Source organism: Poromitra crassiceps (genome assembly GCF_964638095.1).
Source record: "Poromitra crassiceps genome assembly, chromosome: 10".
Taxonomy (NCBI): domain Eukaryota; kingdom Metazoa; phylum Chordata; class Actinopteri; order Beryciformes; family Melamphaidae; genus Poromitra; species Poromitra crassiceps.
The window spans coordinates 35,126,079-35,151,386 of NC_139631.1; the positions used below are offsets into that span (position 1 = coordinate 35,126,079).

General features: G+C 43.7%; 1 protein-coding gene across 1 annotated transcript in view; it reads right to left on the minus strand.

Moving 5' to 3' along the window:
* Positions 1–7,153: 7,153 nt before the first annotated feature.
* LOC310783898 (zinc finger matrin-type protein 4-like) overlaps positions 7,154–25,308 on the minus strand; it is a gene marked incomplete at its 5' end in the record, with an annotated part of 143,663 nt that continues 125,508 nt past the window's right edge. Inside the window, one exon of the mRNA XM_083644814.1 lies at positions 7,154–7,341. Within this exon, the coding sequence (XP_083500940.1) occupies positions 7,314–7,341 (28 nt within the window). The 3' untranslated portion in view covers positions 7,154–7,313. The remainder of the gene's footprint in view (positions 7,342–25,308) is intronic.

Genomic DNA, 25,308 nt, shown 5'->3' on the forward strand with positions numbered 1-25,308 from the left:
TGAAACCAGCGAGTTGAAACCATAAACTCATTAGGAGAGTGTTTACTAAGGCAATAAATAAAGTGAGAAGTCGGGTCATTTCCCCATTGACTTCTATCCACCTTATTTTTGAATGCCCCACTGTAAAAAATAATTGTGCGTACAAGGTCCGGTTTAACGTGACTATTGCTGCAGCTTGCCATTTCCTAATGTATTCTACTTGATTTGAAAAGATGGCTGCCTACACTCAGTCTCTTGTACCCTGGCTGAATTGAACATAACTTGGTCAATAAGTAACATACAAAATAAAACAACCCGTAATATCTTAATTTTATGTAGAATGCAGAGGACATGTAACTGTTCAGTTAAACTTGCATTCCAGGAATATTGTGCTCTTAAGATGACGTTAGTGGCTCGAGTCTGTTTCGTCCTGAAACCCACACGCTTTGCGGTGGTGGTTTTAGCGTAACCTATGTGCGATTCGAGGCGTAAAGTATGTGCGTTTTAGCGTAACTTATGTGGGATTCGAGGCGTAACCTATGTGGGGTTTGGCGTAACCTATGTGCGATTCGAAATAACGTATCTGAGATAGAAAACGTTATGAATATAGCCACGTTATAATTATTATAAACAACAAACTAACGCCGGTGATCCGTATGGAAACAGTGTTACTCGAAATGGTTAATATTGGCCACAGCAGGCGATTACCCATGAATGCACTGCGCTCTTAAAGGGATATTTATCGATGAGATTTTTGCCAAGCTGGACCTGATTAGTGATTTGCTCCGTTCGCCCAGACGGGTGTCAAGCTGTCAGCAACAAGGCTGGGAGGATCACACCGGAAGAAGCACCCATCAGCAGATCAGGCAAAAATGGCCGCCAAAAATAAGGTGGATACAATCTGACTTCTTTTTGCAGCCAGTGACTGTATAAACATTTGAGTTATATAAAAATTCACCCCCTGTACAATTGTTATGAACAATGAAATTAGCTATAGAGACCAAAACTTGACTGTAAACATGTTTATTTCTGTGGGAAAGTCTGGCATTTTAAAATAGGGGTCTATGGGTGTAACCGAGGTGAATCAGCGCGGATTCCTCGTGAGTCCCGAGTGGTAGCGAGTGGATTGGTTAAACCCACTCCCCAGTATAAAGGCATGTTAATCAGCTCCGCCAAGGGAGCTAGCTCTCTTGGCGCAGTGGTTAACATGTTAGACTCCCAAGCCGAAGGTTGGCGGTTCGTATCCCACCCCTAGACAAGCCCTTAACATGGGTTGCTGCAAGTACCACCTACACAACGCCGTTACATGGGGAATGACTCCTTTTGGAGCCAGCCTCAAGTGGCCATTCAAGGAACTGCAGCTTTTGATACTTCCTCTTTGGCCTCATTTTTCAGAAGCAAAGGTTGGGGCTTGTGAAGGTATGAGCCACGGAAAAAAAACAAAAAACATGAATCCTCAAAATAACCCTCGTCATCCTCTCCTTCATCTTCTCCCCATCTCAGGGACAGAAAGCGAAGCCGCCCCCACACTTCCTGTCTTGGATGTTGTTCCAGCCCGCAGGGTCCAACTCCTCCTCGCTCCTCTTATCACACTCAGGTGGAACATGAAAGATGATCTGATGCCAGCTCTGGAAACAGCACTTCTCCAGATCAAAGGGATACCTACCTACACACCAACGTATAATCCGGCCAACCGGGAGGCTACAACATGAAATGGGATTAAAGTGTAGCTAAACACTAACGCTTCATCTTCCACTCTCCAAAATTGACGGGTTTATAGGTCAAAAAACACAAATCCTCCAAGATGCTTTCTTTTTTTATTTATTTTTTCCCCGATTTTTTTATCCCATTTTATCCCCCATTAGTGCTCACTTGATTTCTCAATCCTGGTTGCTACTCCATCCTCTGCCGATCTGGGGAGAGCCGAGACTGGCTCCATGCTTCCTCCGAGACATGGGCAGTCAGCCAGCCGCTTCTTTTCACCTGACAGAGGAAGCTTCACCGGTGGGACATAGCACGTGGGAGGTTCACGCTATTCCAACCAGTTCCCCTCCCTCTGACCAGGCGCCCTTAACGACCAGAGGAGGAACCACATTAGCAACCAGGATATTGCATGTTTTTGTGAAGGGGGTTCCTATATGAAGGAAACCCCCGGGAGGCACGGGGAGAACATGCAAACTCCACACAGAAAGGCCCTTTTGCCGACCCCACCTGGGCGGTGGGCACTCGAGGACATGCGGACTGGCACGCATTCCTTCAGCGTTCACCTCGTCCCAGGTGGGAATCGAACCCACGACCTTCGAGCTGTGAGGCGATAGTGCTTACCACTGCACCACCGTACCTCCTCAAAGATGCTTTCTGGGGGGGCCTGGGGAGTCTTAAAGGGTCAACCTGGGTCTTACGGCATTTTCCTACTTTTTTGCCATAAAATGGATTGATTGTGTTCAACATTCTCTAACAACTTCCAAAATCATGTGTAGCCTGAATTTTAAAATCAACCATACAGCAGATATGTAAATGGTTGTATTAGTGTGGATATAATTGATATGACTAATTGAGATTACTTCAATCATAAGACATAATGTGCGGCTGTACTTTCATGCCAGCAATCATTCCATGTCAATGTTTCAAATAGTGCATAATCAGGACATTCTTCTGTTCATTCATATTATTGTCTATTCCGTCTCGGTGTCTGTACCAGACCCATCCCGGCAGTCTTATGAGCCGTTAGCATTATGATTGATGGATGGCTCGGCCTTAAAAAATTGTCGTTGACAAATTGATAATCCAATCTGATGCTGTGTCAAGAGAATCTTAACGACTCCACAGAGGTCAGTAAATATCCATCAGCAACGCTCCGGCGCTCCCTTACATGCCTCCTAATGCAAAAACCAATTTGGGACCTTTTTCCCCATTTCCATTTTATTATTCAAATTTTTATTAAAGAGTGAATTAATGACTTTTGCTTCCTGATGAGCCGCTGTTGTCTGCGTGGCTTAATTGGAATAATTTATCAATTTATCACGGTCAGCACACGCAAAGTCTAACGACCCCGGAACATGTCACTGGAAAAAGTTGATTATTAAAGAAATAACTGATTGACTCAGGAGATGATGGGGTTGAGAAATGGAAGTGACTGTTGGTCTGTGGTAAATGTGTATCTACATACTGACCATTCGGCGCAGGTAGGGAGAGACAGTCTGGCAAGCGAGACTAAGGAAAGCCTTATATCACTGAACATGTGTGACACAACTTCAATTTATTAGGACTCCAACGGGTTATTTAGCATTTAGCATGAGCGTTTAGGAAGACATGAAAGACTCAAACCATAGGTCAATCACATAATATACCCAGTAATCATGGATTGAATTTAGATATTTTGGTGTGGCTCTATTGGTGCATTTTGATGGTTTTTCCCACGGCGCTGGGGCACTCACTCACTCACTCACTCACTCACTCACTCACCCATCCACAGATGTTTAGTGAAGGGGGCGGGACTAGGTCAAAGAGGCCATAGGTAGGGATAGGAAGGTCGTAGAGTCGGGGTCTGAGGGGTGGGTGGTGGGAGGGGTTGAATGGTGAGGGAAGGGGTGGGGCTAGGGAAAAACAGGGCGTAGCTAGGGATAGGAAAGTCATCGAGATTTGGGTTTCGAGGGGCGGGTAGGGGGTGTGGCTTCGGGGATGTGGGTGGCTTATGGTAAGAGGTAGGGCTAGGACCATTGTCCATGTTGTAAAAAATTAGCCGTGTTGTTGAGGTACCCCCAAACCATTGCCGAAAGTGCCATGAGGCTGAATGTCATAAGGCCAGACCATTGGGCTTCAAAGTCGTTTGTAGAATTTTAACATAAATAAATCACATTAACTTTGAGACATAATTTACTGCGGACAAACAATACCATTCCCGAGAAGACTATATGAGCCTCTATGGGCCTTTACACTGCATTTTACATTGTTTCTCCACCTGGTGGATTTGGCGGGAAATGTGCTGGATTGCTTTACCACACAAAGCAGGAAGAGGGCGCTGTTCTTCCAGAGAAAACAGAGCTAAATCAGAGTTTCTGTCAACAATGGCGGATGGAAAAATCACTTCTAACATGTTGATCGTCTTCAGGGATAGGAGCAGGGGCAGACTGGGATCATAATTCAGGCCGGGCATTAGATACCAAGCAGGCCAGGCCGATACGAGCCCGACGCGCGTGCCGGCGTCCGAAGGGCGGCGGCGAAAAATTTGGGCCGTTTGAAGCTCAATTTGGGCCGTTTGAAGCCAGATTTGGGCCGTTTGAAGCCCAATTTGGGTCGTTTAAAGCCAGATTTGGGCCGTTTGAAGCCCGATTTAGGCCAAGTCCAATTTTACAATGAGATGCACCCACTTTAAACCTGAATAAAGTAATAAAACCACTAGTAAACCAGTAGGTGGCGCCTGGCCTGCTGTTCAGTGAGTGGCCTGGCCTGGCCTGCAAATTTTTTTATTTTTTTTGCAGGCCAGGCCACCGGGCATTTGCCCGACGTGCCCGATTATGCAGTCCGCCCCTGGATAGGAGGCAACTACAACACATCCTCATCTCTTAAATGACAGAATAAGTCGATTTCCAATGAGTCCCAAAACAACATCTCAGTGGATATTCAGCGTGGAGACTCGGGGTTCATGACCGCGGGGGAGGAGAAAGGGCTCGGTGGGATTGGCGGTGCCAGGTTTCCTGATTGGAAACTGTTACTGTTTAGGCAACTAAACAACTTGGTTAAGTTTGGGAGGTGAACCAGGTCTCTGGCGATGAGGAAGTTGCTAGACGAGGAACGCTGCCGGACTCCCCCTTTCGCACCCTTAAACATCAGCGGGTCATTCAAATATCACACTGTCATTAGGTTAAAGAGCACCAGAGGTCGCCGCTACTTCCGCAAGAGGTCGCATTCATTGACATCTGTCGTTTTAACCACCTTGAAAATCGACCAATGATGTTGTTTTCCTTGGATGGGCTGGGGTTTAGGGTGGTGTGGTCTTAATGAGATACACATTAATAGCACTAGCGTGACTCAGAGGCCATGGTAGTCTCCACCATAGTCAAATTTTTTGACAGCATTTTGACCAAACTATGACAATTAAATTGATGGTCTACTCTCATTTATTTATTTTTATCTTTCCACCCTTTTCTTGAACTTTTGATTATTTGTATGTGCAAATAAGTGTAATGAAAATCAAAACTCCAATAGAAGCAACACAGTACAGACTGAACCATTTGTGTCGTTGCAAGTGTCATTTATTCATCTCTCAGACACAATAGAGCACATAACCCAGAGCACAAGCGGACCGGGGGTGGATGAGAGGTGGTCCAGGTGGACCTCCTCTGACGACTCGATCCGAAGCAACTTTTGGACAGAAATGTTGCCACTCGGGCTGAGCAAAGCAATTCAGTGGAGATTTTTGTTCCCTTTTTTTTTTTTTTTTAGAGTTGCATTAACAAATCATACGTGCACATTTGCAATATTAAAAACACATTTCTATAAATGACTGTATTGTCTCCAGTGGCATCTCTCACAAGGCTGGCACGCTCTGACATCAGCCAGCAATTTCCTCCCCCCCCAGTCCATGATGCTTTTTGGTGGTGGATTTTTTTTTTTACATTTTTATTTATTTATTTGCTTCATGATGGCGGCGATGATTTTCCATTGTCTCTCTCTACAGCGCAAATCTCCAGCTCCGTCAAAGTGATTTCAGCCGTCACTAAACGTAGAGGTTTTGTCAATAAAATAAAAGGCGAGACAGGAAGGAATTGATGGGTCATAAACACCTCAAGAAAATAGTCACGTTTAAAATCAACTATGTGTATATTAGCACAAGAGTACCTTAAACGTCTGAATCAAAGCTACATTTTGAATACAATTCTGACATCGCACTGAACTGACAGCAGAAGAAATCACTTATACTGTATACAGATACCGATTACAAATTAATCTGATCGACGATCCACAGTAATAGTAATTTAATATAGCATTTTTGCCACATTTGTTGTCAAGTCCACATCTTTACCCTCCTAATATGACATGTAAGAAAGAAGAATGCTACATAAGCTTTCAATAAGCTATATTATTATATATAAAGCTGAATTACCCTTTTCAAACACTCAACAATAGCAATACTGTATTCCGTTGTGAAACCATGACACCTAATGGCTCCGTTCGCCACACTTTCAACTCCCAACACATTCTCCCAGGCCCTAAAGTGGAATGGATTCAGTACATGTGAATGCCCGACTCTCGACAGTGTTCAATTTCGCCAAAGCGACCGGCCGGTTGCAACTCCCTGAGATGAAGACCCTATTTAAACGAATGCGTCGTAACCAGAGAAAGCCTATAACACTTTCGGCTGCGTTTACGCGGCAAAGGAGAATCGTATCAGGCTCCTTGGGCTTCCTCCCTGATTCGAAGATCAGACCTGATGCAAAAGGTTTCAAAATGAGCAGGATTCTTTTGCTGTGTAGATGCAGTCATCTCTCATTGATTCTGCTGGTCTCCTTAAAGCACTAACAAGACCCACAGAAAATAAATAATTGACCATTCGATAGAGCCAGTAGAACACGGTACCATCACAACATAATAGTTACAGTCCAGCCTGTCTCATTATTGCCATTGACCCCTTTAAGCCACTAGGGGGGTTTTAGGATGTATATGCACTAACAGCATTAGACTTACATTGTGTGTCCTATATCTGAGGGGAAAAAGACAATGATTTACTCATAGTTAAGATCACAAAATGCTAAATGACATTTCCCCCCCCCCTAATAAATAAACGTTGTATTTCATCAGAAAAAAGCAAACAAACTGTATAGAAAAAGACACCCTCATATCCTTTCCCGTCAAAAGTCCAGTCTTCCTCTCTCTTATCCTCTTAAAAAATAAAGTACAATTGAGTCCATGCATTTTTAGAGAGGCTGGCGTTCCGATCCACTCCAACGCTCGCAGACTTGACACCTGATGAAGAAACACACCCGTACACAGACTGTGGAATCTCAGAGGTCAGAGGTCAGAAGAGTGGCCAGCAATGTGGAGACAGTCTGTCGAGGCTGTACCGCGCGCCGACAGGTGAGAGAGTCGATGCGTTTGCTAAGAGTGTTCAAGAAAAAAACAACAAAAAGAAAAAAGCTCTTTCTTTTTCCTCCTTGCCACTAGGGGCCCGGCGGAGAAACAGACAGAAGTGAGAGACAGAAAGAGAGAAAGAGAGAGAGAGAAACGGATGCGGAGGAGAGAGGAGCGGGGCGGAGGCAGAAGGAGCAGGGCAAGCTGACCCACAGCTTGTCTGACATCAATCCAATGGTTGGCTTTCATTCCTCACCCAGCGCTCACTGGACACATATCTGATTCTTCAGGCTGTCAGAGAGGGAGAGAGAGAGAGAGAGAGAGAGAGAGAGGGAGAGAGAGAGGGAGGGAGAGAGAAAGAGAGAGGGAGAGAGAGAGAGAGAGAGGGAGGGAGGGAGGGAGAGAAAGAGGTTAGGGCTGTCAGTGATACAGAGTATGTCCATTGTCCATCTTCACAAGACAGTTATGGCTCTATTTGGCTGACCGGGCTTTATAAATCTCTCAAGCAGGAAAACAATAAGATCCAACGGTTTTCCATTCGGACTACACATGTGACTGTGGTGTGACTGACTGTCAGCCAACATAGACACATCATGCACCAAGCGCAGACACGGCCAACGGGACCTTTTTCAGAGACGCCATTTTGTGTCTAAAAGGCAGGGTAAACACAGGTGAAAGCAAATGATTCATTAAGACCCCAGCACTAGAACACCTAAATGGACTGGAAGTTGGAAAACCTAATTCATGTTTTGGCGCACCTGTGTTACTTCCTACCTTTTAGACACACAGAATGGCTGCTGTGAAAAAGGCCTATTGTGTCTGTAGGAATGTCTGACCAAGACGGAAGTGCCGGAAATTGAACCAGGGCCTCCGCGGTGGTAGGCGAGTGCTTTTACCTCTACACCACCCACATGCCCCCATCACGTCATTCTGATTGGTCCAAACGACAGTTAGACATATCTGCACACGGTCCAAACTGAATTACAGATCAGCAGTGATGTCTGCTGATATAATTCAGTTTTGGACTAGGCAGACTGAAAGTCATATTCATCAGTCATTATGCTGTGCATGATGTTGCTCATGCGAGGCTTCCCATTGGATATCGGCCCAGCAAAGGATTGAACCACATGTGAATGGCAGTTTCTGTTGGTGCTGTGTATAAGATAAGAGTTAGAAAATGCCATGAAATACAAAGAGCTTATCATCAAGGAATTTGTGGCGAACGAGAGCCTCGTTCACTAGAGAGTTGTGGCAGAATTTGACAGCGTATTGAATATTTATTGTCTACAGACACACTTGAGGACCTCGATGAAGTCGGGATGGTCTCAGAACACTAGTCTTGTTGCACAAAGTAAATCCTCTGTATTTCCCAATGACAGCTCTTGTCGTGTACGGGCTGCCGCGTTAAAAACCCTGTCAAAAACTCCTTATGCCTCCCCCTAGACCTGAGGAGAATTTGCCAGATTGTGGCCAAGATTCCCCCCTCCCAACTATCTCGAGATGGTTACTTATATTATCATACATACACTATGGTTACTGATATTATTATACATACACTATGGTTACTGATATTATTATACATACACTATGGTTACTGATATTATTATACATACACTATGGTTACTGATATTATTATACATACACTATGGTTACTGATATTATTATACATACACTATGGTTACTGATATTATCATACATACACTATGGTTACTGATATTATTATACATACACTATGGTTACTGATATTATCATACATACACTATGGTTACTGATATTATTATACATACACTATGGTTACTGATATTATTATACATACACTATGGTTACTGATATTATTATATATACACTATGGTTACTGATATTATTATACATACACTATGGTTACTGATATTATTATACATACACTATGGTTACTGATATTATCATACATACACTATGGTTACTGATATTATTATACATACACTATGGTTACTGATATTATTATACATACACTATGGTTACTGATATTATTATACATACACTATGGTTACTGATATTATTATACATACACTATGGTTACTGATATTATTATACATACACTATGGTTACTGATATTATCATACATACACTATGGTTACTGATATTATCATACATACACTATGGTTACTGATATTATTATACATACACTATGGTTACTGATATTATTATACATACACTATGGTTACTGATATTATTATACATACACTATGGTTACTGATATTATTATACATACACTATGGTTACTGATATTATTATACATACACTATGGTTACTGATATTATTATACATACACTATGGTTACTGATATTATTATACATACACTATGGTTACTGATATTATTATACATACACTATGGTTACTGATATTATTATACATACACTATGGTTACTGATATTATTATACATACACTATGGTTACTGATATTATTATACATACACTATGGTTACTGATATTATTATACATACACTATGGTTACTGATATTATTATACATACACTATGGTTACTGATATTATTATACATACACTATGGTTACTGATATTATTATACATACACTATGGTTACTGATATTATTATACATACACTATGGTTACTGATATTATTATATATACACTATGGTTACTGATATTATTATACATACACTATGGTTACTGATATTATTATGCATACACTATGGTTACTGATATTATCATACATACACTATGGTTACTGATATTATTACATACACTATGGTTACTGATATGATTATACATACACTATGGTTACTGATATTATTATATATACACTATGGTTACTGATATTATCATACATACACTATGGTTACTGCTATTATTATACATACACTATGGTTACTGATATTATTACATACACTATGGTTACTGATATTATTATACATACACTATGGTTACTGATATTATCATACATACACTATGGTTACTGATATTATCATACATACACTATGGTTACTGCTATTATTATACATACACTATGGTTACTGATATTATTATACATACACTATGGTTACTGCTATTATTATACATACACTATGGTTACTGATATTATTATATATACACTATGGTTACTGATATTATTATACATACACTATGGTTACTGATATTATCATACATACACTATGGTTACTGATATTATTATACATACACTATGGTTACTGCTATTATTATACATACACTATGGTTACTGATATTATCATACATACACTATGGTTACTGCTATTATTATACATACACTATGGTTACTGATATTATTATACATACACTATGGTTACTGATATTATTATACATACACTATGGTTACTGATATTATTATACATACACTATGGTTACTGATATTATCATACATACACTATGGTTACTGCTATTATCATACATACACTATGGTTACTGCTATTATTATACATACACTATGGTTACTGATATTATTATACATACACTATGGTTACTGATATTATTATATATACACTATGGTTACTGATATTATTATACATACACTATGGTTACTGATATTATTATACATACACTATGGTTACTGATATTATTATACATACACTATGGTTACTGATATTATTATACATACACTATGGTTACTGATATTATTATAGATACACTATGGTTACTGATATTATTATACATACACTATGGTTACGGCTATTATTATACATACACTATGGTTACTGATATTATTATACATACACTATGGTTACTGATATTATTATACATACACTATGGTTACTGCTATTATTATACATACACTATGGTTACTGATATTATTATACATACACTATGGTTACTGATATTATTATACATACACTATGGTTACTGATATTATCATACATACACTATGGTTACTGATATTATTACATACACTATGGTTACTGCTATTATTATACATACACTATGGTTACTGATATTATTATACATACACTATGGTTACTGATATTATTATACATACACTATGGTTACTGATATTATTATACATACACTATGGTTACTGATATTATCATACATACACTATGGTTACTGATATTATTATACATACACTATGGTTACTGATATTATTATACATACACTATGGTTACTGATATTATTACATACACTATGGTTACTGCTATTATTATACATACACTATGGTTACTGATATTATTATACATACACTATGGTTACTGATATTATTATACATACACTATGGTTACTGATATTATTATACATACACTATGGTTACTGATATTATTATACATACACTATGGTTACTGCTATTATTATACATACACTATGGTTACTGATATTATTATACATACACTATGGTTACTGATATTATTATACATACACTATGGTTACTGATATTATCATACATACACTATGGTTACTGATATTATTATACATACACTATGGTTACTGATATTATCATACATACACTATGGTTACTGATATTATTATACATACACTATGGTTACTGATATTATTATACATACACTGTGGTTACTGATATTATTATACATACACTATGGTTACTGATATGCATACATTATCTACAAAAATAAAGACCAGGCAAGCCTAGTTAAGACGGACCCAGACTGCTGTCCACTGTTGTGCAAGTTCACATAAGACCTAGCTCAAAGTCCATGCTCATAGTTTTCAATTTAGAAAAATCTGGGTGGGGAACCACTGCGGTGCAGTGGAGCTGCTCAGTGGCCATCAGATCAGACTGTGGTTGTACTGGTCAGCATCCAGGTGTGAATGTGTGTGAGTGTGAGCAGGGTTCTCCTGAACAAGCGCAAACCTTTTAGACTACCCTCGAACCCCACCCCCACCCCCACCACCACACATATGCCCCTACAGGAGTCACCCCTACACACCCCTCGAATCCCCACTCCCTATGACCGCCCCCTTCCCCCCACCCAAACTTTGTGGAAGGGTGTAGCTAGCACGGGCCAAGGAAGCGGATCCCATCCGACTCACAACATGTGCATGACTGGACCATTGACCTTGGCTCTGCACTCTCCCAGTGCTCTTCTAGTAATGGACATGGAGAGCAGGCTGGTCGGAAATGAAGAGGGAGAAGAATCAGACATTATCCAGCGAGCAAAAGACCCATATAAAGCAACACTCAGAAGAAAAGACGTATGAAACAATGTGGAAAATGAGCAGATTGGGAGAATACCGGTGATGGATTCTTTCCATTTTGCATTCTGTTTTAATTTGAGGCACCATTCATGAATATGTATGAATGTACACTCATCCCAAAGCTTTGCTGTGAAGCCTCACTTAATTATAGTACATTCAGGATTAGGTGGAATCAAAAAAAAATTCTCCTCCCGTAATTCCCGAGAACGTGCAGCAGCACGATCTCATTCGGGGAGTGCGTTTTGTCCTTCGGGGCTATTTGCATCGCTCTATTTGCATCGCTCCTTTTTCAAATGAAGCCGCGTTTACTTTGGGGATGATGTAGCGGGCGAGCCTGAGCAAAAACACGGAGTGTCTCTTTGTGAAGGTCTCAGGAGCTGGAGTTCAATTTGTCTAATTTAGCACCTCATTACACCAGTGAGCAATCTGATCAGCCCACAGCTGGATTACAAGCCCACCTCTGAGACCTGGGCTCAGATTCTGCTTGTCGGTGTGGCTAAAACAGAAGCCTAATGCTCAGTGAAGCCTCTCGCTAGCCCGTCACAGGCTTGATCACTGCAGCAGCCAATAGCAATGGCTTTCCGTTCAGGTTCTGCGCAAATTGTGAGCGAACTTCCGAAAAGTCGACAACCTTAAAATTCGAATCCGGTGCGTTTCCATTAACAGCTGTTGCTGTAAGCGAATAAGTAGGTCGTGTATGGGGGGAGTGAGACATGCACAGAGCTTTGGAGTGGTTACTTGCCATACTGTAGGAGAAGTGATAATTAATAATTATCAACTTAATTAATAATTATCAACTTAAAACTTAACTTACTTACTTATAATTATTGTGTCATATAGTCTGCTGGTGGCCGTATTTCTTTCTGACGGTGATACGGCCGATATCACAGATCAATTCATAAAACAGTTGGGTGCGACACTTTAGCATCCAGAACAACAGTTGATCTGCTGCAGGATTATCGGGTCGTTTGTTGGGCTGGTCGGGCGCCGGCTCGGTTCCGCCAGTAGAACACATCGCAGCAGAGCGGACAACTTGCCAGTGTGTGTGTTTCCAACTCTTTTTCGAAAAAGGCAAAAAAACACACCTCGCACGAGCCTAAAAACCTTTTTTCTTTGCAGAATAGAGGATTTTTTCTTCTTCAAATGTTCCTGTTTCCATCAATATTTTCTAACGTGATACTTTACAATGTGCATAAAACCAGGTGGATGGAAACGCACCTATTCTCTGGGGGGCTCTTATAGCAGACTACCTGAACCCTCTGCTTGCCGCTGGATGCCAAAACAAACTCTTAATCGCACTGAAGCATTCTCAACCTGCTGAGTAAGCTACAGCACTTTTGGGTTGATGCATGTAAACATCAGAACTGGGTTACAATAACATTGGTAAATTATACTATGAGATAATTATGATGCCTGGTCCACTCCCATATTTAACTGGTTACTGTGGCATGGAAACCTCTCACTGCTTTCACTTTAGGTTTCCGCTGTCTGGCATAGTGCTGCGAGTTTGACAGAGTTGACACCCACATCGGTACATTCTGATGTCAACACAAACCATGGCAGCAGCAGTGAGGATCATCATTTCTTTGCCCTGTAAACTCCTGTGGCTGCGTCAGAGTGAGGTGGAGGGGGAGAATCTCTCAACTGGTTTATTTCGGGCAACAGGGAGACGAATTACAGGGAATCAATTATGTAAACGGCTTAACCCGAATGAGACATTCAACAGTGTGACACTGGTACATGGAGTTTCACTGCAGTGTGACACGCTGATTTACTCTACTGCACGCATTGATCCTAGGTTTTACTCTTCCCTCTCATCTCTCCACCTACAATATGAGCAAAAATAATAACCGACAACAATAAACTTCTCAAATGTTATATCGCAGCGGTTCCCAACTTTTTCCGACTCATGGCCACCTTGAAAATAAAATAAAATGTGCACAGCCCACATCCATCCGTAAACAATACAGAGGCCACATAATGTGTTATCAGAGCACCATTTATTTTAACGATAAAAGGAGCTGTCCATCAGCACCACACAGAAATCAGAAAGTAAAAGTGAGGGGCTATCTGCCTATTAAAGAAAAACTAATTGATAATTGATTTCCAATTAACTCATTGAGTGCCAGCCACTTTTGGAGAACGGACGCTCCCAGTGCCAGAGTTTCAGAGCGTTTTCAGTGATTTCTCGAGGCCCACAGAATATTGTGTGATATTACTATGTAAACACCGAACACGCACAAAGAACGATGAGACTCTCTTCTATCATCTGCAAAAAAAGTTTATTGATCCCATTTTCCGTTCTTTAGTTATGAGCCGGAGAAGATAGGCTGTTTTGAGCAAAAATACACTTTTCAAATTAGAAGCTGAGTTATTCCGCCTTTTGTGAAATGCAGCATTTCAAGCACATTCACTGAGTCTGAAGATAATATTTTCTGATGTAGTGACGTGGTGTAGTTGTGTGGTGCCTGCGTGCCCCACCCCCCTCTCCCCCCCTCAGCTGCAACCTCCTCCCCACACTAACACACAGCCACACGCACCCAGTCTATTTTCGGAGAGCTCCGTTTTTTTGCGCCGGCTCCCAGCGCGACAAGGAAATGCCAAACCGGACTGCAGGGAAAGGTTTGGCCCTTCGGCGTCGGGTGCTGCCTTTCTGGCGGCTAATCGTGTGAAGAAACTATGCAGACAGACAGACAGAGGCAGAGGGGCTCAGTTGTGTGCGCGGATTGACTGCTGTTCGCAGCCAACAAGCAACAGCAAGTCAGAGCCATCTATATGGCTCTGGCTGCAGCATGAGCGGTTTCTCTTTGATCACGGAGGTTTTTCCTGCTGTTTTCGGACCTTCCTCTAATCTGGAGAGCACTGTCGCCACCTAATGGGTCGGTAAAATAGGTTATACACCTTCAACATGCCCCAAAATTTTACAGGAGATATATTAGGCTTTGATCCACGTCCCACCATCAAAAAACGCAATTGACGACTTTAGTCGTCATTGGCACTCAACGTTACTAAAGCAATTGACGACTAAAGTCGTCATTGGCACTCAATGAGTTAAATAATGGTATCATTTAACAATAGAGAAATACATTCTCATAATAATATATATATTTTTCACAAAGATTGTAATGTTTTACAAATGATTTGGCAGCCCACTTGCAATACATTCACGGCCCACCACCAGTGAGCCCCGGGCCCACTTTTTCTTCTTCTGTGGTGTTTTATGGCAAGTCGGCATCCTTCTGGATTTATCCATCCACTGTTTCCCTACCGTCTCAGCCCCGGCCCACAGGTTGGGCTTGACTGGCTTTATATTGTGTTGTGTCAGTCGTCCTTCATTCCTTCACATTCATCACCTCTGGAGACTGGATGACAGAAAAGCTACTTTCCACTTCATCATTTCCGCTCGAGCGCCGCCCGTCGCTGACGAGCATTTTGATCCGTTTAATCAGTCAAACGAAGACATGTCCAGTGCTCTCCTCGGTGCAAAGTCATATAAAGAGGTAAAGATTTATTAACGGTATGAGTTCCCCTTTCAGATATTTTACAACGCCCACCTGGAGCCAGGTCTGCTCGAGGTTTCTCCCTGTTAATGGTGGACTTTTCCATGCCGCCGTCGGCCCGTCGCCGAGTGCTGCTATGCTCTGTGGGAAGTGTTTCAGTTGTTGAGTCTAAATTAAAGAGGTCTTGACCTGCTCTGGATGAAAACTGTCATGAGATTACTTTTGTTATGATTTGGTGCTACTGTATCTTCTTACTTAGAATTGGCTAAAAGTGGCTGGCAGTGTCCGTGGCGGTGTCAGTCACGATTGTGATGTCATCAGTGATGTCATCAGTGATGTCACTCAGGCAGTTGTGATATCATCAGTAACACTGTTTCCCTGCTGAGAGCTTGCTCTCTTCTTCTTCATCTTTGATGTTTTATGCCAGCCGGCATCCTTCACCTCCTCCTTCTGGATTTATCCACCCACTGCATCAGTGATGTCACTCGAGCAAGTGTGATGTAGTATGAGCCAATAGCGCACAGTTGCACGATGGGTGGGTGGGTGGGTGGAGTCTGTCTGTCTGTCTGTCAGTCATGATTTTGGGAGCCCGCGGAGCGGGTGATTTCCATAACTGCAGCCATGGCGCATCATCTCCAGAGTCTCCACCCAATTCTTAGTATAAATACAATCAGATTCAGATTCAGATTCATTTATTTAAAGAATGGGACATTGCACATTGATGAACAGTACAGCCGTACAGTAAACATGCCAGGTTATAGCCCAAGGGCTAGTTTCCACCTGTAGTCCCATGGCAGGTTGATGTAATCTTGAAAAAGAAAAAAAATTAATAGTACAAAAAAATTAATAGTACAAAAGGTTAGTAAAACCTAAGGTGAGTAAAACACACAGAGCATGCAACGAAACATGACAGACGATATGTTAAGTATCGACTTGACTTGGTCACCTGCTGCATTCAGGGAAAAAACAACCCCCCAAAAAAAAAAAAGATTCTCCCCCGAGCATCTGAGATCCGTGCTGCTGTTCGCCTCCCTATCCATCAAAATGTCAGCGCTCAAATGTGCATCCTCGCCAAACTGACAGCGAGGCGGGCTTTTAAAGAAAGCTTGGGAATGATACATGGCCTTCAAATCACACTCACGGGTTTCAAGTCAGAGCAAAGTGAAACTTCTCACAGCTGTATCGAGGCTGGCAGCTCTCGCCTCCAAGCAAACGGCTTCATAAGTTATTCACCATGAAGCGGGTGTGGGTTACGGGGGCCGCGCAACCTCCAGCGGGGCGGGGAAACCACACCACCTGAGTGCCTCTCTGCCCTACGCTCTGTGGGGAAACCACACCACCTGAGTGCCTCTGCTCTACGCTCTGTGGGAAACCACACCACCTGAGTGCCTCTCTGCCCTACGCTCTGTGGGGAAACCACACCACCTGAGTGCCTCTGCTCTACGCTCTGTGGCTACGCTAACGCGGCCGCGCTGCAACTTAGGTATTCACAGGGCGTGTGACAAATTGTGTCAGCACATTACTCTCGTTTTGCATTTTTCCATCCATAATTCATCCCGGAGCCTACATTCCACACGGACATTTTGAAATCCCTTTGAAGTTAATCCCCCCCCCCCCCCCCTCCTCCTTCGTGATAAACAGCCTCGCTCGTTTGGGCTGCTTATGATTGCCTGTGTTGTCGTTAACGCCCGAGACAATTTCACTGTACAACGCCGGAGTCCTGGCCAGATTTATACAGCCAGGCGAAGCCAACTTTGCTGTGTTTCATATGTATATAATGTATGTCTGTAATGTATTCCTATACGACGTCTCCGGGGACGAGAAACAAAGCTACTGCCTCCGAGACGGAAATCGAACGGGACTCGGCATCTTGGAAAAAAAAAAGAGAAAAGAAACAGTTGAAAAGGGCGTCTTCAGAGGGATGCACTTCTTACGCGTCGATATGACGTACGGGATACTTTCGGTACATAATGGAGTGAACTCGCTTTATACAAAGAACAAAGTGAATATCTGTTCGCCCTCTGGTGAATGACGGTGAGCTAAACGAATGGGGGCGGTCGGTATCGCTTCTCGCCACGGCGTCACCGGGCCCAGGGACGAGAGTATCAGTCAAGAGAAAGCGAGAGGGAGACTCAAGCAGGTGAACTGATAAGGTTTGACAATTGCCTGTTCTGTCGGCAATTGGATCCCTGAGCTATCTCCTGGGTGCTTTGGGAATTAATTAGCGACTCAATGACTGGGGAAATGAGGTTGCAATAATACAAAAAAAAAAGTGTGACAATCTCTCTGTATACGGCGTCGCTGCCTTTGTCCCGTGCCTTTGATGGTGGCGCCCGGGAGTCGCTCTCGTCACGGATACCTACCTTGCTTCCTCACAGAGGTAAAGTGCCTCCGCTGAGCAGCTAATGGGCACGAGGCGTACAAGTGGCCCGGCTCTCCGCAGAGAGGCAGAGAGGTAACATTGTTGTAAATCATGAAACCATTATGGGGGGGAGGGGGGGGGGGTTGGATTTGGCACTTGGAAAATATGGGCACTGAAAATCGCCCACTTCCCTGCTTTCTGCTTCAGGGCACTTGCTCAATATTTAGGCGCTCAAAGTCTCTTTCCACAACCAACAACTGAATTCAGTTCCAAAACACTAGATATCAAAGTTTCATGTTTCCCCATTTCCCAGTTTAGATACTGTAGAAGGCATTATTAGCTGACACATGCAGCAGCCTTTCTGAAATGTAGACGAGAAGTGTTATAATTTCGATAATCAAATGGCTAAGTTACAGCTGTTCTAGGCAATTTCGCACATTGGCAGTGTAAGGAAGTTTGTGTGCTTGCCTTGTGTGAAGTTGCCGGATCTTAGGTAAGGGCTCACGGGCAGTGATCGATCAGAACCACAGAGATGTCTTTCAATCTTTAATGAAGTATCACAGGCAGAAAAGCAGCATACAGAGTATACAGATTGCAGAAAGGGATTATGGGAAAGACACAGAAAAGGGAATTATTGCAAAGCAGACCAGACGACGACGACGTAGATGATGGAGAGGATGAAAATGGTGATGCCGATTCCCAGGGACACGTGGTTCAGTATCATGGCCATCCGGCTGTTGCGCTCCGCCATCAGCTGGTCGCCCGAGTGGTTGGCTTCACGCGTTGAGATGGAGTCGATAGACCAGACAACGACGACGTAGATGATGGAGAGGATGATAATGGTGATGCCGATTCCCAGGGACACGTGGTACAGTATCATGGCCATCCGGCAGTTGCACTCCGCCATCAGCTGGTCGCCCGAGTGGTTGGCTTCACGCGTTGAGATGGTTGATGAGTAGTGGATGAGGGCAGCTATTCCAAGTGCGAAACAGCTGCACAGCATGGTGAAGATGGAGTAGGCAAGGTAGTCGTTGAGTGGGTGCTCCAGTGGGGGGCAGGTCATGTACACTGTGGGTTGGACAGTGATGGTGGGGGCCCCAGGCTGTCCGGTGTACTGGCCAGGCTGTCCGGGGTACTGCCCAGGCTGTCCGGGGTACTGCTGCCCAGCACCCATGGGGTATGGCTGTTGTCCATACGCTGGATCCCCATACTGCGGTGGGGAAGGGTAGCCCTGCAGGTTAGCTGGGGGGTATGCTGGGTTGTACTGGGGCTGGTCTTGGTAGGGTGGAGGGGAGTGTAGGGGGACCGGCCTCTGACTACTCGTGGCGTATCCAGGTGTTTTGGACTGCTGGGGAAGGAATTGCTCCTCTGGTTGGTGGGGTGCCGGATCCAGAGCGAGCTCACCTGACTCCTGTTCCATCTCGGAGCGTCGTAAGTCCTCGGATCCGTTCGAAGGACCAGTTTGTAAGGAAGTTTGTGTGCTTGCCTTGTGTGAAGTTTGCCAGATCTTAGGTAAGGGCTCACGGGCAGTGATCGATTAGAACCACAGAGATGTCTTTCAAGCTTTAATGAAGTATCACAGGCAGAAGCAGTATACAGAGTAGCATACAGAGCATACAGATTGCAGAAAGGGAATAGGACCATACATATCATAACAGAACCTTATATACCCCCCCCCACCTGGGGTATGACATCGTTGGTGATGTCACAACGTCCGGGGAGGTATGACATCATCGATGACCTCATAAAGTCACGTCTGCCATCACAGTCAGCCTAGACCGTCTGACATCGCTGATGACCTCACAGGGGAAACTCTGACATCACCGATGACCTCACGAGGTGAACTCTGACATCATCATCGATGATGTGACATCATCATTGCGTCGTGGGCTGCGACGGAGCATTTTCTACAGGCAGCGAGAGGTGACTATTTGAAAAACCTGAACTTCAATAGCCAGAAATCCTGCGCAGTGTGAGGTCAGCAAATGTCACACAGCTCACATGCCAATCGCTCTGTGATGCTTTAGGTTTCCACCAAAGATACCAAAGAGACGAGAGGAGAAGATCTAACGTTGGTGAGTCCAGCTCTGTTTAGTCTGGATTTCAGTGTCCACACCACACAAGAGATTCATTTGGGCAAATCGACAGTGTCTCAATAAGTAGGGACGGGCCGCTCCTCTGTGGTGTAGCCCCACGTTAGGCCGAGAAGGTCGGTGTTATTTGTACATAAATAAATACAAAATCACACCCAGGTGTTGAAGTAAGCAGTGCAGGTTTAGGAGCAAGTCACAGGCTACACCTGATTGGTCTATCCTCTGCTGCGACAAACGGACGCACGCGTCACGTATAGAAGTGGCTGCACAGCTTAAAAATGTGCCTAGTGCAACTTTAAGTACAAGTCAAGTACTTTAAGCCCCTGTCTCCCATTGTATATTGCATCCTGCAGCTTTAACTTCTGCACTGACCTTGAGAACATTTTTCTCAGATCGCTCTGTTGATCCAGTGAGAGCAGCAGTGTTTTCTTTCACGTGGTCGATTTTTCATTTTGGAGTGAAACTCCTCGACGACTCCTTCAAAATCAATTTGCCTTAGCTAGTCCTCACAGCGACACCTGCAGCGAAGTCGCTAGATTGATGGCCCCCCAGGACACCCCCTATGGCCATTTTATCCCGCTATTGACGTCCATTACCTGCCCGTGTCTGAAGGAACAGCACTCTGTCTTTCCGGGAGGTGATTCTAGCTATAGCGGCGCACCCCACCTCTCATACTGTACACAACACAACGCATGCTGTTGGCATAATCCTGCTGCCTGTGAACAGACAGAATAAATATATATAAATATATAAGTATAAATATGTGCCTCTGAATCGCAGGGAGGGAGCATGTCAAGGCTGATCAGAGTGTTCTCTCTTGCTTTGAAGGCGTGATTGTTTGCACGCACGTGCTCGGCTTGTTGGAGGAGGAGGGCTGCATGCGAGAGGGTGACGGTGAGGTTTTGCAGCGTGGAGAAGAAGAAGAAGAACAGCGCCTCGAGGGACCGGCTGCTCCCCAGGCTAGCCTCTGGGATCGACTATCATGCCTGAGAGAGCACGGAAGACTACAGACAGACCTGTCAATGGCACCCGGAGGAATTCTCCGCTGTCGGGTCGCTGCGGCGGCACACAAAAGCCAGCAGTTGCCGCGGGGAAGGAACTCGCAATTTCCCAGAGAAACGATGACGTGCGGGGCTTGAGGCGTTTTATGTGTACGAATTTGCCCCACAGCACCTTCACATTCTAACAGCGCCGGCTGATATGAATAATTCCAAAGCTATGACAGAATAAAGAAGGTGACTGTAAATATTAGCTCGTCGTAGCCGCTGTGTTTGCGCACTTTCAGTGAGGGTTTGACATTCATTTGATTGCATATTTGCCAGAGCAAAGACGGTGTCAGAGAAGGATGAGAGTTTTTTTTTTTTTATTGTTTGACTCGGGATATGAAAATGAATGTAAAAAAAACCCCACCTTGGAGTTGTGCCGTTGCATCGTGTGAATAATTCTTGTTTATTTTGGCAACCAAACTGTAATAGGAGTGAAATCCCCTTTGAGGAGCGCAGACACTAGCAGCCAGCAGCAGCAACAACAACAACAACAGTGCAGAGGAGCCGGGGACAGATAACACTGGCAGTAAATTGGACATGCACAAAAGCAGTACAATATGAAGACGTGTCAGGCAGCAGAATACATGAGGTTGCCTCTGTGCTGCCACGGGCCGGTCTACAGGAGGGGGTACACACAGTACAGGAAGGTGAGTGAGCTCTGGCTGCTGGGGGGAGGACAGATGAGGGCCGTGGAGGGCAGACAGACACAAGGCATGGTGGGACACTGGGGGAAGACACAGGTGGGAGTGCTTCAGAGAGCTGGCACTACAGCAATATGCCTTTCTGTTACTTTCATGATAAACAGAAGAGATCACCCTGGCCTTTGTCTGACAGCGGAAACGGCTGGATTCAACCTGGGCGAATACAGATAATGACTAGTTATATTCCCCCCAGGCAGCGCAACCGTAGATGGCATGAGTCATACTACTGTACAGTATCCTACCCACAGGCATGTCATGCCCAGTCGCACACAAACACATTTAATAAAAATAACACTGCAATTAAACCTATTAAAGTCGGCTAAACGAACGGGGAATTATGCATTTTGCCGATGACAAAATTGGTCCAAATTGCTCTTTTCGCACGATGTCGCAAGCAGCGTCGAGGTTCACGGCAGGACGAAATGGCCGTGATATTTCAGCATCAATTTGAAAGAAGGCTTTTGCATGAATTATTGAGAATCCTCCGGTCCACGCACACCGGTGAGTGTCACTGTAATGGCTGCCATGCGACTCGCCATTAGCGGGATATTACTCTGAATGATTGGATGGCTGTCGCCTCGTGTCGGAGCTGCTGAGAGTCTCACATTTGGAAGGAGGAGGGCGAGAAATCGTTCAAAGTCAGAGAGATTCATTAGGGCCTTTCTGTTGGCAGGCCTGTTCCATGCAACGTTAACGATTGCTTCTTCACCGACGACCATGTGTATTTTTGAAATTATACAATGTCTTGATCAGGTTTCAAGTACACAAGGGGTCATGGAAGCAACTCCCATTTAAAAAAAGAAAATGCCAAAATTGCATTTACGTGGTTTCTTCACAACAACAGTGTTGGAGTCAATATAAAGTCAAATCCGGAATGGTAAGAAGAATAGCTTTCTGGAGATGTCAGAGACACACTGTCAGACACATTCAACCTGGAAACCAACTGTCCTAACCTCACCTCACAGCCTAGGTGCATACGCTAGAAAAAAGTAATTTAATGGCCCAATTATACTCCATTTTCATACGAAAATAAATGTGTCCGTGTCAAATGGTGTAAACGTCACTGCCCACATACTTCCATGCGACTTTCACGGTGGTATCATGTTAAGCAATACATCCGCTAGTGGGCAGTAGAGAGTCAAATGTGCTAGTGTGTGTGGCACTGCTCCATTTCGTCCGTATCCGTAAGCTTTCAGAAAACGTGCAGAATTACGCATTGCCCCCCCCCTCCCGACTGATACAGACATTTGTTTACATTCATCGGCCTCCCAGAGCAGCTGACTTTTTACGCATTTGACCTGGCAAAAAGTTGCAACGTTGTAAAGCTTGTTGTAAATCCATCCAGTTATGTCCCAAAGTGAGATCTCCACTATTTGGAAAGCAACAGCTTCAAAACAGTTCTCGGAGAAAGCAACGTTATCTCAAATAAGCTCTCAAGATAATGAAATTCAAGTTACATCAGAAACGAGATGACGATATGATAGCGGGGGAGTGCTTCTGAATCCTCGTTGACCTCATTAACAGTCAAACAGATCTCGAAAGCACAAACAAGCTGACTTACAAAGGCGTAACAACTGGTGTCTGCTGATGGAGCGTTTACAACCTTATGTTGCGGAAACAGTTTCTCTGTGCTCATAGCCTCGAGAAGCACATGTAGTCAATACCATCCATTAGAATTGTATTGTGCAACAGATGCCTCCGCTTCTCTGAGGAGAGGAGATGTTATCTCTGTCTCCCGGCGGCATCCCTCCGCCACCATAATGAGGGTTTCCAACTTCCTTGATTGGAAGTTGGAAACCCTCATCACTGTTTTGCTTGCACCTGTGTTTGCCCTGCCTTTTCGACACAAAATGGCCCCCGTGAAAAGGGTCTACTGCAGGTGGCGGCTGGTGATTGGATGGGAGACTGATGGGGCCGGCTTTAAAAAGGTCTCCGAGGCCTCTTCACTCCTCCTCCTTCCTCGCTCCCAACCAGACCGTGCCATGCCATGCCATGCCATGTCAAGTGTTTGCTGTTAGACTTCTTGTTAGATTGTCTTTTCAACTGTAAACGTATATACCTACTTAATGCAGTCCTATAGCCTATAGGAGTGAGAAGCCCCTTTTTTGTTATTATTATTTTCTCCTGTTTTTGCTTTAGTTTAGTAAGTGGCTTGTCTTTTATTTCCCTTTGTTTTGTTTGATAGGTAAGATAATTAACTTGAACATAGATTTTGTTTTATTTGGCTGCGCCCACCCTGACTTCATCTTGCTACTCTGTTTTGTCAATAAACCAACTCCGTTGTTGTGGACTGCAAACCTTGTGGCATGGTCATCTTTGGGAGTTGGGAAAGAGGGGAGTCAGCTTTTTATGCTATGCTCAGGTTTCCCCAAGGCCGGGGATAACATAAATTGACGCTGAAGAAAAATGGATGCAGTATTGAGGGCTGGCCGTCTTATATACAGTGGGGCGCAGTCACATAGGGTTTGAGTAGACCCATCCTGATTGGGATAGGCATGTATGAACGTTATACGTTATTAGGGACCACCACCATTATTCCACCGGAGGGAGCTCTACCGATTTCGTTCCTTACAAGTTCAAAAACCTGATGGGGAAAGAAAGATTCTTATACTGTGCAGCTGCACAGTGGAACAGTTTACCTAAACTAATCAAAACTGGCCAGCTTTAAAAGAGACTATCTAGTATCTAGGTAATGTTTCATGGGGATTTGGATCTCGTTAGGATCCTCATTTCATAGGATCACTGAATCTATTAGTCATTGCTACATTTTGTATTTTTATATTGTGTTTTTATTGTATGTATGTATGAATGGTACATCGTGAATTTGCCTTTCATGTCTACATTTCTTTTCTCTTCTCCCCTTTTCTACTTCTCTTAAACACCAAAGGAGCACAATGGAAATAAGCCCCAGGCTTTCTTCTGTTATCCTTGATGGTTTTTTAAATTCATGTTTATGTGTATACTTTGTTTTAGCCTCCTTGGAGTTGATAATAACAATAATAATAATCATAATAATAATTGATTGGATTTATATAGTGCCTTAATCTAGACACTCAAAGCGCTTCACATATCAGGGGAGGGAGGGGGGAGGGAACTCAACTCATCCACCACCGATGAATGTAGACCTTCTGTGTTATTGACGCGTCAAATAAATTCATGCCTTCGTTCATTAAAAAGAGCAGAGCTGCACGTCCCCATGCTAAATCAGCCGGCACACTCCTGAACCCGCTGTGACTGTGAGCGCTGGAGATAATGGCTTTATGAGAGTCTCATAACCAGTCTTATATACTTCAGTTAGGTGACAAGGCCGCCGGAGGAGGAGGCCTTTCATCAGAGGGAGAAGGTGACTTTGACAGGAGACTCCCTGGCTCTTCTTCGCGTCTTCATGCTAATTGGAGC